Here is a 13,708-nt window from a genome sequence, read left to right as displayed (position 1 = left end):
CCCTCCGTCACTCCTCGCGTCACTCCCTCCGTCACTCCCTCCGTCACTCCCCGTGTCACTCCCTCCGTCACTCCTCGCGTCACTCCCTCCGTCACTCCCTCCGTCACTCCCTCCGTCACTCCCTCCGTCACTCCCTCCGTCACTCCCCGCGTCACTCACTCCGTCACTCCCTCCGTCACTCCCCCCGTCACTCCCTCCGTCACTCACTCCGTCACTCACTCCGTCACTCCCTCCGTCACTCTCCCCGTCACTCCCCGTGTCACTCCCTCCGTCACTCCCTCCGTCACTCCCTCCGTCACTCCCTCCGTCACTCCCACCGTCACTCCCTCCGTCACTCCCTCCGTCACTCCCTCCGTCACTCACTCCGTCACTCCCTCCGTCACTCCCTCCGTCACTCCCTTCGTCACTCCCCGTTTCACTCCCTCCGTCACTCCCCGCGTCACTCACTCCGTCACTCACTCCATCACTCCCCGCGTCACTCCCCGCGTCACTCCCACCGTCACTCCCTCCGTCACTCCCTCCGTCACTCCCTCCGTCACTCCCCCCGTCACTCCCCACGTCACTCCCTCCGTCACTCCCCACGTCACTCCCCGTGTCATTCCCCACGTCACTCCCACCGTCACTCCCCGCGTCACTCCCTCCGTCACTCCCCGCGTCATTCACTCCGTCACTCACTCCGTCACTCACTCCGTCACTCCCCGCGTCACTTCCCGTGTCATTCCCCGTGTCACTCACTCCGTCACTCCCCACGTCACTCCCTCCGTCACTCCCTGAATCATTCCCCGCGTCACTCACTCCGTCACTCACTCCGTCACTCCCCGCGTCACTCCCTCCGTCACTCCCCGCGACACTCACTCCATCACTCACTCCGTCACTCCCTCCGTCTCTCCCCGTGTCATTCCCCGCGTCACTCACTCCATCACTCCCCGCGTCACTCCCCGCGTCATTCCCCGCGTCACTCCCTCCGTCACTCCCCGCGTCACTCCCTCCGTCACTCCCCGCGTCACTCCCTCCGTCACTCCCCGCGTCACTCCATCCGTCACTCCCGGCGTCACTCCCTCCGTCACTCCCCGCGTCACTCCCCGCGTCCCTCCCTCCGTCACTCCCCGCGTCACTCACTCCGTCACTCCCTCTGTCACTCCCTCCGTCACTCCCCCCGTCACTCCCTCTGTCACTCCCTCCGTCACTCCCTCCGTCACTCCCCCCATCAATCCCTCTGTCACTCCCTCCGTCACTCCCTCCGTCACTCCCTGCGTCAGTCCCCGCGTCACACCCCGCGTCACTCACTCCGTCACTCCCTCCGTCACTCCCCGCGTCACTCCCCGCATCACTACCTCCGTCACTCCCTCCGTCACTCCCTCCATCACTCCCTCCGTCACTCCCTCCGTCACTCCCCGCGTCACTCCCTCCGTCACTCCCCGCGTCACTCCCTCCGTCACTCCCCGTGTCACTCCCTCCGTCACTCCCCGTGTCACTCCCTCCGTCACTCCCCGTGTCACTCCCTCCGTCACTCCCCGTGTCACTCCCTCCGTCACTCCCCGCGTCACTCCCTCCGACACTCCCCGTGTCACTCCCTCCGTCACTCCCCGCGTCACTCCCTCCGACACTCCCCGCGTCACTCCCTCCGTCACTCCCCGCGTCACTCCCCGCGTCACACCCCGCGTCACTCACTCCGTCACTCCCTCCGTCACTCCCCGCGTCACTCACTCCGTCACTCACTCCGTCACTCCCCGCGTCACTCCCCGCGTCATTCCCCGCGTCATTCCCCGCGTCACTCCGCGCGTCACTCCCTCCGTCACTCCCCGCGTCACTCCCCGCGTCACTCCCCGCGTCACTCCCCGCGTCATGCCCCGCGTCACGCCCTGCGTCACGCCCTGCGTCACGCCCTGCGTCACGCCCTGTGTCACTCCCTCCGTCACTCCCTGCGTCACGCCCTGTGTCACTCCCCGCGTCACTCCCTCCGTCACTCCCCGCGTCACGCCCTGCGTCACTCCCTCCGTCAATCCCCGTGTCACTCACTCCGTCACTCCCCGCGTCACTCCCCGTGTCATTCCCACCTTCCTGCTGTTGCCGCCCAGCGCCCTCACTCACTCACATCTGCTCTTCCCTCTTTGACAGTACATCGAACTAAAGTTTGAGAAGTTTGGCGTGGAGAGCGATAACTACTGTCGATACGACTATGTCGTTGTCTTCAACGGCGGCAGGAATGACGAAACTCTGCGAGCTGGGAAATTCTGCGGAGATCAGCCTCCCGAGTGAGTGTCGTCAGTAACTCGGGCGATGGCTGATTGGCCCGTGTGTGATTGCACCGAATCACAGAGCTGAGGGAGAGGACATGCAGCACTTTGTGCTGTAGAGGCTGTGTGTGAAAGAGCTGACCAATGAATAACTCTCCCTGTCTTGTCCACAAACTGTGCAAATTATACAAGCTGCATAATCGGAGTGGAGATGTCACAGGCGGAATGTGCGGAGATGTTACAGGTGGAATGTGCGGAGACGTTACAGGCGGAATGAGCAGAGATGTTACAGGCGGAAAGTGTGGAGACGTTACAGGCGGAATGTGCGCAGATGTTACAGGCGGAATGTGCGGGGATGCGACAGGCGGCGTGTGCGGAGATGTTACAGGTGGAGCGTGCGGAGATGTTACAGGCGGAAAGTGTGGAGACGTTACAGGTGGAGTGTGCGGAGATGTTACAGGCGGAATGTGGGGAGTTGTTACAGGCGGCGTGTGCGGAGATGTTACAGGTGGAGTGTGCGGAGATGTTACAGGCGGAATGTGCGGAAATGTTACAGGCGGAATGTGCGGGGATGTTACAGGTGGAGGGTGCGGAGATGTTACAGGCGGAAAGTGTGGAGACGTTACAGGCGGAGTGTGCGGATTTGTTACAGGCGGAATGTGGCGAGATGTTACAGGCGGCGTGTGCGGAGATGTTACAGGTGGAAAGTGTGGAGACGTTACAGGCGGAGTCTGCAGATTTGTTTCAGGCGGAATGTGGCGAGATGTTACAGGCGGCGTGTGCGGAGATGTTACAGGTGGAATGTGCGGAGATGTTACAGGTGGAGTGTGCGGAGATGTTACAGGCGGAGTGTGCAGAGATGTTACAGGCGGCGTGTGCGGAGATGTTACAGGTGGAGTGTGCGGAGATGTTACAGGCGGCGTGTGCGGAGATGTTACAGGCGGCATGTGCGGAGATGTTACAGGTGGAGTGTGCGGAGATGTTACAGGCGGCGTGTGCGGAGATGTTACAGGTGGAGTGTGCGGAGATGTTACAGGCGGAAAGTGTGGAGACGTTACAGGTGGAGTGTGCGGAGATGTTACAGGTGGAGTGTGCGGAGATGTTACAGGTGGAGTGTGTGGAGATGTTACAGGCGGAGTGTGCGGAGATGTTACGCGGAGCGTGCGGAGATGCTACAGGTGGAGTGTGTGGAGATGTTACAGGTGGAGTGTGCGGAGATGTTACACGGAGTGTGCGGAGATGTTACACGGAGTGTGCGGAGATGTTACAGGTGGAGTGTGCAGAGATGTTACAGGTGGAGTGTGCAGAGATGTTACAGGTGGAGTGAGCGGAGATGTTACAGATGGAGTGTGTGGAGATGCTACGTGGAGTGTGCGGAGATGTTACAGGCGGAGTATGCAGAGATGTTACAGGCGGAGTGTGCGGAGATGTTACAGGTGGAGTGTGCGGAGATGCTACGTGGAGTGTGCAGAGATGTTACAGGTGGAGTGTGCAGAGATGTTACAGGTGGAGTGAGCGGAGATGTTACAGGCGGAGTGTGCGGAGATGTTACAGGTGGAGTGTGCGGAGATGTTACAGGCGGAGTGTGTGGAGATGTTACGCGGAGCGTGCGGAGAAGTTACAGGTGGAGTGTGCAGAGATGTTACAGGTGGAGTGTGCGGAGATGTTACAGATGGAGTGTGCAGAGATGTTACACGGAGTGTGCGGAGATGTTACACGGAGTGTGCGGAGATGTTACAGGTGGAGTGTGCGGAGATGTTACAGATGGAGTGTGCAGAGATGTTACACGGAGTGTGCGGAGATGTTACAGGTGGAGTGTGCGGAGATGTTACACGGAGTGTGCGGAGATGTTACACGGAGTGTGCGGAGATGTTACACGGAGTGTGCAGAGATGTTACAGGTGGAGTGTGCGGAGATGTTACAGGCGGAGTGTGTGGAGATGTTACGCGGAGCGTGCGGAGAAGATACAGGTGGAGTGTGCAGAGATGTTACAGGTGGAGTGTGCGGAGATGTTACAGATGGAGTGTGCGGAGATGTTACAGATGGAGTGTGCAGAGATGTTACAAGGAGTGTGCGGAGATGTTACAGGTGAAGTGTGCGGAGATGTTACGCGGAGCGTGCGGAGATCTTACAGGTGGAGTGTGCAGAGATGTTACAGGTGGAGTGTGCAGAGATGTTACAGATGGAGTGTGCGGAGATGCTACGTGGAGTGTGCGGAGATGTTACACGGAGTGTGCAGAGATGTTACAGGTGGAGTGTGCGGAGATGTTACAGGCGGAGTGTGTGGAGATGTTACGCGGAGTGTGCGGAGAAGATACAGGTGGAGTGTGCAGAGATGTTACAGGTGGAGTGTGCGGAGATGTTACAGATGGAGTGTGCGGAGATGTTACAGATGGAGTGTGCGGAGATGTTACAGATGGAGTGTGCAGAGATGTTACAGGTGAAGTGTGCGGAGATGTTACGCGGAGCGTGCGGAGATCTTACAGGTGGAGTGTGCAGAGATGTTACAGGCGGAGTGTGCAGAGATGTTACAGGCGGAAAGTGTGGAGCCGTTACAGGCGGAGTGTGCGGAGATGTTACAGGCGGAGTGTGCGGAGATGTTACAGGTGGAGTGTGCGGAGATGTTACAGGTGGAGTGTGTGGAGATGTTACAGATGGAGTGTGCGGAGATGTTACAGGTGGAGTGTGCGGAGATGTTACAGGCGGAGTGTGCGGAGATGTTACAGGCAGAGTATGCAGAGATGTTACAGGCGGAGTGTGCAGAGATGTTACAGGCGGAAAGTGTGGAGCCGTTACAGGCGGAGTGTGCGGAGATGTTACAGGCGGAGTGTGCGGAGATGTTACAGGTGGAGTGTGCGGAGATATTACAGGTGGAGTGTGTGGAGATGTTACAGATGGAGTGTGCGGAGATGTTACAGGTGGAGTGTGCGGATATGTTACAGGCGGAGTGTGCGGACATGTTACAGGCGGAATGTGCGGAGATGTTACAGGCGCCGTGTGCGGAGATGTTACAGGTGGAGTGTGCGGAGACGTTACAGGCGGAGAGTGCGGAGATGTTACAGGTGGAGTGTGTGGAGATGTTACAGATGGAGTGTACGGAGATGATACAGGTGGAGTGTGCGGAGATGTTACAGGTGGAGTGTTCGGAGATGTTACAGGTGGAGTGTGCGGAGATGTTACAGGTGGAGTGTGCGGAGATGTTACAGGTGGAGTGTGCAGAGATGTTACAGGTGGAGTGTGCGGAGATGTTACAGGTGGAGTGTGCGGAGATGTTACAGGTGGAGTGTGCGGAGATGTTACAGGTGGAGTGTGCGGAGATGTTACAGGTGGAGTGTGCGGAGAGTTTACAGGTGGAGTGTGTGCAGATGTTACAGGTGGAATGTGCGGAGATGTTACAGGTGGAGTGTGCGGAGATGTTACAGGCGGAGTTTGCGGAGATGTTACAGGCGGAGTTTGCGGAGATGTTACAGATGGAGTGTGCGGAGATGTTACAGGTGGAGTGTGCGGAGATGTTACAGGCGGAGTGTGCAGAGATGTTACAGGCGGAATGTGCAGAGATGTGCAGAGTCGATTTCGGCGGGAGAACAGCTGGTGAGTGGTGAGTCAGTTTCAGCGGGAGCATTGTGGAAGGAGGTTGCTGGGAGGTAAGTCAACCTTTAAAAGCACTTCTCTTTGCAGGGGCAGGCCAGTCGATTTCGGCGGGAGAACAGCTGGTGAGTGGTGAGTCAATTTCAGCGGGAGCATTGCGGAAGGAGGTTGCTGGGAGTTTTTTAGGCGGGATCAGGAAGTCGACCCGCGGACGTCTGGGAAGACCCTCACCAATAAATTCTGGTGGAGAGGAAACCCGAGACACTACACGTGTAGTGTCTCCCACCCGCCCTCCTCCTCTAACCTAATAATAAAACCCATTGGTCTGAGGTAAGTACCATATTTTATTATATTATTATTTTTTATAAAAATTTAATTTAGTTGTTAGCCAGATCTTGGTAGAAAGTTAGAGGAATGGCAGGGAAGGGAGTGCAATGTTCCTCCTGCAGGATGTTTGAGGTGAGGGATGCAGTTAGTGTCCCTGCTGATTTTACCTGCAGGAAGTGCTGCCATCTCCAGCTCCTCCAAGACCGAGTTAGGGAACTGGAGCTGGAGTTGGAAGAACTTCGGATCATTCGGGAGGCAGAAGGGGTCATAGATAGCAGCTTCAGGGAATTAGTTACACCAAAGATTGGAGATAGGTGGGTAACTGTAAGAGGGACTGGGAAAAAGCAGTCAGTGCAGGGATCCCCTGCGGTCGTTCCCCTGAGAAACAAGTATACTGCTTTGGATACTTGTGGGGGGGACGACTTACCAGGGGTAAGCCATGGGGTACGGGCCTCTGGCACGGAGTCTGTCCCTGTTGCTCAGAAGGGAAGGGGGGAGAGGAGCAGAGCATTAGTAATTGGGGACTCTATAGTCAGGGGCACAGATAGGAGATTTTGTGGGAGCGTGAGAGACTCACGTTTGGTATGTTGCCTCCCAGGTGCAAGGGTACGTGATGTCTCGGATCGTGTTTTCCGGGTCCTTAGGGGGGAGGGGGAGCAGCCCCAAGTCGTGGTCCACATTGGCACTAACGACATAGGTAGGAAAGGGGACAAGGATGTCAGGCAGGCTTTCAGGGAGCTAGGATGGAAGCTCAGAACTAGAACAAACAGAGTTGTTATCTCTGGGTTGTTGCCCGTGCCACGTGATAGTGAGATGAGGAATAGGGAGAGAGAGCATTTAAACACGTGGCTACAGGGATGGTGCAGGCGGGAGGGTTTCAGATTTTTGGATAACTGGGGCTCTTTCTGGGGAAGGTGGGACCTCTACAGACAGGATGGTCTACATCTGAACCTGAGGGGCACAAATATCCTGGGGGGGAGATTTGTTAGTGCTCTTTGGGGGGGTTTAAACTAATGCAGCAGGGGCATGGGGACCTGGATTGTAGTTTTAGGGTAAGGGAGAATGAGAGTATAGAGGTCAGGAGCACAGATTTGACGTCGCAGGAGGGGGCCAGTGTTCAGGTAGGTGGTTTGAAGTGTGTCTACTTCAATGCCAGGAGTATACGAAACAAGGTAGGGGAACTGGCAGCATGGGTTGGTACCTGGGACTTCGATGTTGTGGCCATTTCGGAGACATGGATAGAGCAGGGACAGGAATGGATGTTGCAGGTTCCGGGGTTTAGGTGTTTTAGTAAGCTCAGAGAAGGAGGCAAAAGAGGGGGAGGTGTGGCGCTGCTAGTCAAGAGCAGTATTACGGTGGCGGAGAGGATGCTAGATGGGGACTCTTCTTCCGAGGTAGTATTGGCTGAAGTTAGAAACAGGAAAGGAGAGGTCACCCTGTTGGGAGTTTTTTATAGGCCTCCTAATAGTTCTGGGGATGTAGAGGAAAGGATGGCGAAGATGATTCTGGATATGAGCGAAAGTAACAGGGTAGTTATTATGGGAGACTTTAACTTTCCAAATATTGACTGGAAAAGATATAGTTCGAGTACAATAGATGGGTCGTTTTTTGTACAGTGTGTGCAGGAGGGTTTCCTGAAACAATATGTTGACAGGCCAACAAGAGGCGAGGCCACGTTGGATTTGGTTTTGGGTAATGAACCAGGCCAGGTGTTGGATTTGGAGGTAGGAGAGCACTTTGGGGACAGTGACCACAATTCGGTGACGTTTACGTTAATGATGGAAAGGGATAAGTATACACCGCAGGGCAAGAGTTATAGCTGGGGGGAGGGCAATTATGATGCCATTAGACGTGACTTGGGGGGGATAAGGTGGAGAAGTAGGCTGCAAGTGTTGGGCACACTGGATAAGTGGGGCTTGTTCAAGGATCAGCTACTGCGTGTTCTTGATAAGTATGTACCGGTCAGACAGGGAGGAAGGCGTCGAGCGAGGGAACCGTGGTTTACCAAGGAAGTGGAATCTCTTGTTAAGAGGAAGAAGAAGGCCTATGTGAAGATGAAGTGTGAAGTTTCGGTTGGGGCGATGGATAGTTACAAGGTAGCGAGGAAGGATCTAAAGAGAGAGCTAAGACGAGCAAGGAGGGGACATGAGAAGTATTTGGCAGGAAGGATCAAGGAAAACCCAAAAGCTTTCTATAGGTATGTCAGGAATAAGCGAATGACTAGGGAAAGAGTAGGACCAGTCAAGGACAGGGATGGGAAGTTGTGTGTGGAGTCTGAAGAGATAGGCGAGATACTAAATGAATATTTTTCGTCAGTATTCACTCAGGAAAAAGATAATGTTGTGGAGGAGAATGCTGAGCCCCAGGCTAATAGAATAGATGGCATTGAGGTACGTAGGGAAGAGGTGTTGGCAATTCTGGACAGGCTGAAAATAGATAAGTCCCCGGGACCTGATGGGATTTATCCTAGGATTCTATGGGAGGCCAGGGAAGAGATTGCTGGACCTTTGGCTTTGATTTTTATGTCATCATTGGCTACAGGAATAGTGCCAGAGGACTGGAGGACAGCAAATGTGGTCCCTTTGTTCAAAAAGGGGAGCAGAGACAACCCCGGCAACTATAGACCGGTGAGCCTCACGTCTGTAGTGGGTAAAGTCTTGGAGGGGATTATAAGGGACAAGATTTATAATCATCTAGATAGGAATAATATGATCAGGGATAGTCAGCATGGCTTTGTGAAGGGTAGGTCATGCCTCACAAACCTTATTGAGTTCTTTGAGAAGATGACTGAACAGGTAGACGAGGGTAGAGCAGTTGATGTGGTGTATATGGATTTCAGCAAAGCGTTTGATAAGGTTCCCCACGGTAGGCTATTGCAAAAAATACGGAGGCTGGGGATTGAGGGTGATTTAGAGATGTGGATCAGAAATTGGCCAGCTGAAAGAAGACAGAGGGTGGTGGTTGATGGGAAATGTTCAGAATGGAGTACAGTCACAAGTGGAGTACCACAAGGATCTGTTCTGGGGCCGTTGCTGTTTGTCATTTTTATCAATGACCTAGAGGAAGGCGCAGAAGGGTGGGTGAGTAAATTTGCAGACGATACTAAAGTCGGTGGTGTTGTCGATAGTGTGGAAGGATGTAGCAGGTTACAGAGGGATATAGATAAGCTGCAGAGCTGGGCTGAGAGGTGGCAAATGGAGTTTAATGTAGAGAAGTGTGAGGTGATTCACTTTGGAAGGAATAACAGGAATGCGGAATATTTGGCTAATGGTAAAGTTCTTGAAAGTGTGGCTGAGCAGAGGGATCTAGGTGTCCATGTACATAGATCCCTGAAAGTTGCCACCCAGGTTGATAGGGTTGTGAAGAAGGCCTATGGAGTGTTGGCCTTTATTGGTAGAGGGATTGAGTTCCGGAGTCGGGAGGTCATGTTGCAGCTGTACAGAACTCTGGTCCGGCCGCATTTGGAGTATTGCGTACAGTTCTGGTCACCGCATTATAGGAAGGACGTGGAGGCTTTGGAGCGGGTGCAGAGGAGATTTACCAGGATGTTGCCTGGTATGGAGGGAAAATCTTATGAGGAAAGGCTGATGGACTTGAGGTTGTTTTCGTTGGAGAGAAGAAGGTTAAGAGGAGACTTAATAGAGGCATACAAAATGATCAGGGGGTTGGATAGGGTGGACAGTGAGAGCCTTCTCCCGCGGATGGATATGGCTGGCACGAGGGGACATAACTTTAAACTGAGGGATAATAGATATAGGACAGAGGTCAGAGGTAGGTTCTATACGCAAAGAGTAGTGAGGCCGTGGAATGCCCTACCTGCTACAGTAGTGAACTCGCTAACATTGAGGGCATTTAAAAGTTTATTGGATAAACATATGGATGATAATGGCATAGTGTAGGTTAGATGGCTTTTGTTTCGGTGCAACATCGTGGGCCGAAGGGCCTGTACTGCGCTGTATTGTTCTATGTTCTATGTTCTATGTGTGCGGAGATGTTACAGATGGAGTGTGCAGAGATGTTACAGATGGAGTGTGCGGAGATGTTACAGGTGGAGTGTGCGGAGATGTTACGTGGAGCGTGCGGAGATGTTACAGGTGGAGTGTGCGGAGATGTTACAGGTGTAGTGTGCGTAGATGTTACAGGCGGAAAGTGTAGAGATGTTACAGGTGGAGAGTTTGGAGATGTTACAGATGGAGCGTGTGGAGATGTTACAGGTGGAGTGGTTACAGGCGGAGTGTGCGGAGATGTTACAGGCGGAGTGCGCAGAGATGTTACAGACGGAAAGTGTGGAGATGTTACAGGTGGAGTGTCAGGCGATGTTACAGGTGGAGTGTGTGGAGATGGTACAGATAGAGTTTGCAGAGAAGATACAGGCAGAGTGTGGTGGTTATCTACAGGCCAAGTTTACTTCTGGAAGTTGTTGCAGGCAGTGTGTGGAGATGTTACAGGTGGAGTGGCAGGCGATGGTATAGGTGGAGTATGTGGAGATGTTGCAGGTGGAGTATGTGGAGATGTCACAGGCGGAATATGTGGCGATGTCACAGGTGGTATGTGCAGAGATGTTACAGGCACAATGTGTGGAGATGTTACAGGTAGGGTGTGCGGAGATGTTACAGACGGAGAGTGTGGAGATGTTACAGGCGGACTCTGGAAATGTTACAGGCGGAGTATGCGGAGATGTTACAGCTGGAGCGTGTGGAGATGTTACAGGTGGAGTGTGTGGAGATGGTACAGATGGAGTGTGCAGAGATGGTACAGGCGGAGTGTGGTGTGGTTAACTACAGGCCAAGTTTGCTTCTGGAGGTTGTTACAGGCAGAGTGTGTGGAGATGTTACAGGCAGAGTGTGTGGAGATGTTACAGGCAGAGTGTGTGGAGATGTTACAGGCGGTGAATGCTGTGTAGGACAAGTGTAACATGTTGCTGGAGGTTGTTACAGGCAGAGTTTGCAGGGGTTTACAGGCGGAGTTTGTGCAGATGATATAGACGGAATGTGCGAGGGTGGCGTGGGTGACTACAAGCGGAATGTGCTGCTGGAGGTGAGGGTGAGCTGGCCCCCACCCCTCCACGCATTATAATGTCTGTTTTTTCTGTTCCAGTCCGATTATCTCCCAGGGAAATGAGATGCTGGTTCAGTTTGTGTCGGATCTGAGTGTTGCCTCCGATGGGTTTCTGGCGAAGTACGATGTGAAACGCAAGAAGGGGGCAGCAGGTGTTCCCCTCCTGACCACGACTCAGCGACCCATCACCGTGACCACCACCAAGGACCCAAAATCGAAAGGTAGGGTCAGCGGCCGGAGTCCTGAACACGCACCCTGGGAGGCAGGGCCTGAACACGGCCTGGGAGGCAGGGCCCGAGCCAGGGCCGGCTCAGCACAATCTGGGAGGAAAGGCCCGCTCAGCACAGCCTCGGAGACAGGCCTCAGGTCCGCTCAGCACAGCCTCGGAGACAGGCCTCAGACCCGCTCAGCGCAGCCTCGGAGACAGGCCTCAGGCCCGCTCAGCACAGCCTCGGAGACAGGCCTCAGGCCCGCTCAGCTCAGGCTCGGAGACAGGCCTCAGGCCCACTCAGCTCAGGCTCGGAGACAGGCCTCAGGACCGCTCAGCACAGGCTCGGACACAGGCCTCAGGCCCGCTCAGCACAGCCTCGGAGACAGGCCTCAGGCCCGCTCAGCACAGCGTCGGAGACAGGCCTCAGGCCCGCTCAGCACAGCCTCGGAGACAGGCCTCAGGCCCGCTCAGCACAGCCTCGGAGACAGGCCTCAGGCCCGCGCAGCACAGCCTCGGAGACAGGGCCCGCTCAGCACAGCCTCGGAGACAGGGCCGCTCAGCACAGCCTCGGAGAAAGGCCTCAGGCCTGCTCAGCACAGCCTCGGAGACAGGGCCTGCTCAGCACAGGCTCGGAGACAGGCCTCAGGCCCGCTCAGCACAGCTTCGGAGACAGGCCTACGGCCCGCTCAGCACAGCCTCGGAGACAGGGCCGCTCAGCACAGTCCAAGAGGATGGGCCGCTCAGCATTCTCCCCATAACCCTGTTAGGAGAAACTGCTTGGTAACGGGACAATTGGGATCTGTGGGCATTTATTCCATTATCGTTTTGGGCGTCGCAGGGGCAGCATTCGATGCCCATCCCTAACTACCCTTAAACTGAGCGTTTCGCTCGACCATTTCAGAGTCGACCCCATCGCTGTGGGCCTGGAGTCACGTGTAGGCCAGACCGGGTCAGGAGGGCAGATTTCCACTTCCCTGAAGGACATTTCTGAACTAGATAGGTTTTTAACTTGCCGCCTGATATTACCGCACCACCAGTATCTCCCTCCTCCTCCAGCCCCTAAACCCTCCCGATCTCTGTAACCTCCTCCAGCCCCTAAACCCTCCCTATCTCTGTAACCTCCTCAAGCCCCTACAACCCTCCCTATCTCTGTAACCTCCTCCAGCCCCTACAACCCTCCCTATCTCTGTAACCTCCTCCAGCCCCTAAACCCTCCCTATCTCTGTAACCTCCTCAAGCCCCTACAACCCTCCCTATCTCTGTAACCTCCTCCAGCCCCTACACCCCTCCCTATCTCTGTAACCTCCTCCAGCCCTTACAACCCTCCATATCTCTGTAACCTCCTCCAGCCCCTAAACCCTCCCTATCTCTGTAACCTCCTCAAGCCCCTACAACCCTCCCTATCTCTGTAACCTCCTCCAGCCCCTACAACCCTCCCTATCTCTGTAACCTCCTCCAGCCCCTAAACCCTCCCTATCTCTGTAACCTCCTCAAGCCCCTACAACCCTCCCTATCTCTGTAACCTCCTCCAGCCCCTACACCCCTCCCTATCTCTGTAACCTCCTCCAGCCCTTACAACCCTCCATATCCCTGTAACCTCCTCCAGCCCCTAAATCCTCTCTATTTCTGTAACCTCCTCCAGTCCCTACAACCTCCCTATCTCTGTAACATCTTCCAGCCCCTACACCCCTCCCTATCTCTGTAACCTCCTCCAGCCCCTACAACCCTCCCTATCTCTGTAACCCCTTCCAGCCCCTAAAACCCTCCCTCTCTCTGTAACCTCCTCCAACCTCTACACCCCTCCCTATCTCTGTAACCCCCTCCAGCCCCTAAAACCCTCCCTATCTCTGTAACCTCCTCCAACCCCTACAACACTCCCTATCTCTGTAACCCCCTCCAGCCCCCACAACCCTCCCTATCTCTGTAACCCCCTACACTCCCTACAACCCTCTAACCTCCTCCAGTCCCTACACCCTCCCTATCTCTGTAACCTCCTCCAGCCTCTACAACCCTCCCTATCTCTGTAACCTCCTCCAGTCCCTACAACCCTCCCAATCTCTGTAACCCCCTCCAGTCCCTACACCCTCCCTATCTCTGTAATCTCCTCCAGTCCCGACAACCCTCCCTATCTCTGTAACCTCCTCCAGTCCTTACAACCTCCCTATCTCTGTAACCTCCTCCAGTCCCTACAACCCTCACTATCTCTGTAACCTCCTCCAGTCCCTACAACCCTCCCTATCTCTGTAACCCCCTCCAGCCCCTACAACCCTCCCTATCTCTGTAACCT

The 13,708-nt window shown here is 54.8% G+C and overlaps 2 protein-coding genes across 2 annotated transcripts in view; one reads left to right on the top strand and one right to left on the bottom strand.

Moving 5' to 3' along the window:
• Window positions 1-13,708, bottom strand: part of LOC140404551 (ephrin-B1-like) — a 536,635-nt gene that overhangs the window by 146,906 nt on the left and 376,021 nt on the right. The gene's annotated exons all lie outside the window — the stretch shown is intronic.
• Window positions 1-13,708, top strand: part of LOC140404622 (procollagen C-endopeptidase enhancer 2-like) — a 61,656-nt gene that overhangs the window by 16,265 nt on the left and 31,683 nt on the right. Inside the window, exons 5-6 of the mRNA XM_072493225.1 lie at window positions 2,119-2,255; window positions 11,250-11,431. Coding sequence (XP_072349326.1) covers window positions 2,119-2,255; window positions 11,250-11,431 — 319 coding nt within the window. The remainder of the gene's footprint in view (window positions 1-2,118; window positions 2,256-11,249; window positions 11,432-13,708) is intronic.

Source organism: Scyliorhinus torazame, chromosome 31 (genome assembly GCF_047496885.1).
Source record: "Scyliorhinus torazame isolate Kashiwa2021f chromosome 31, sScyTor2.1, whole genome shotgun sequence".
NCBI lineage: Eukaryota > Metazoa > Chordata > Chondrichthyes > Carcharhiniformes > Scyliorhinidae > Scyliorhinus > Scyliorhinus torazame.
Note: the sequence above shows the minus strand (reverse complement) of the source record. Positions and strands in the feature narration are given on the sequence as shown.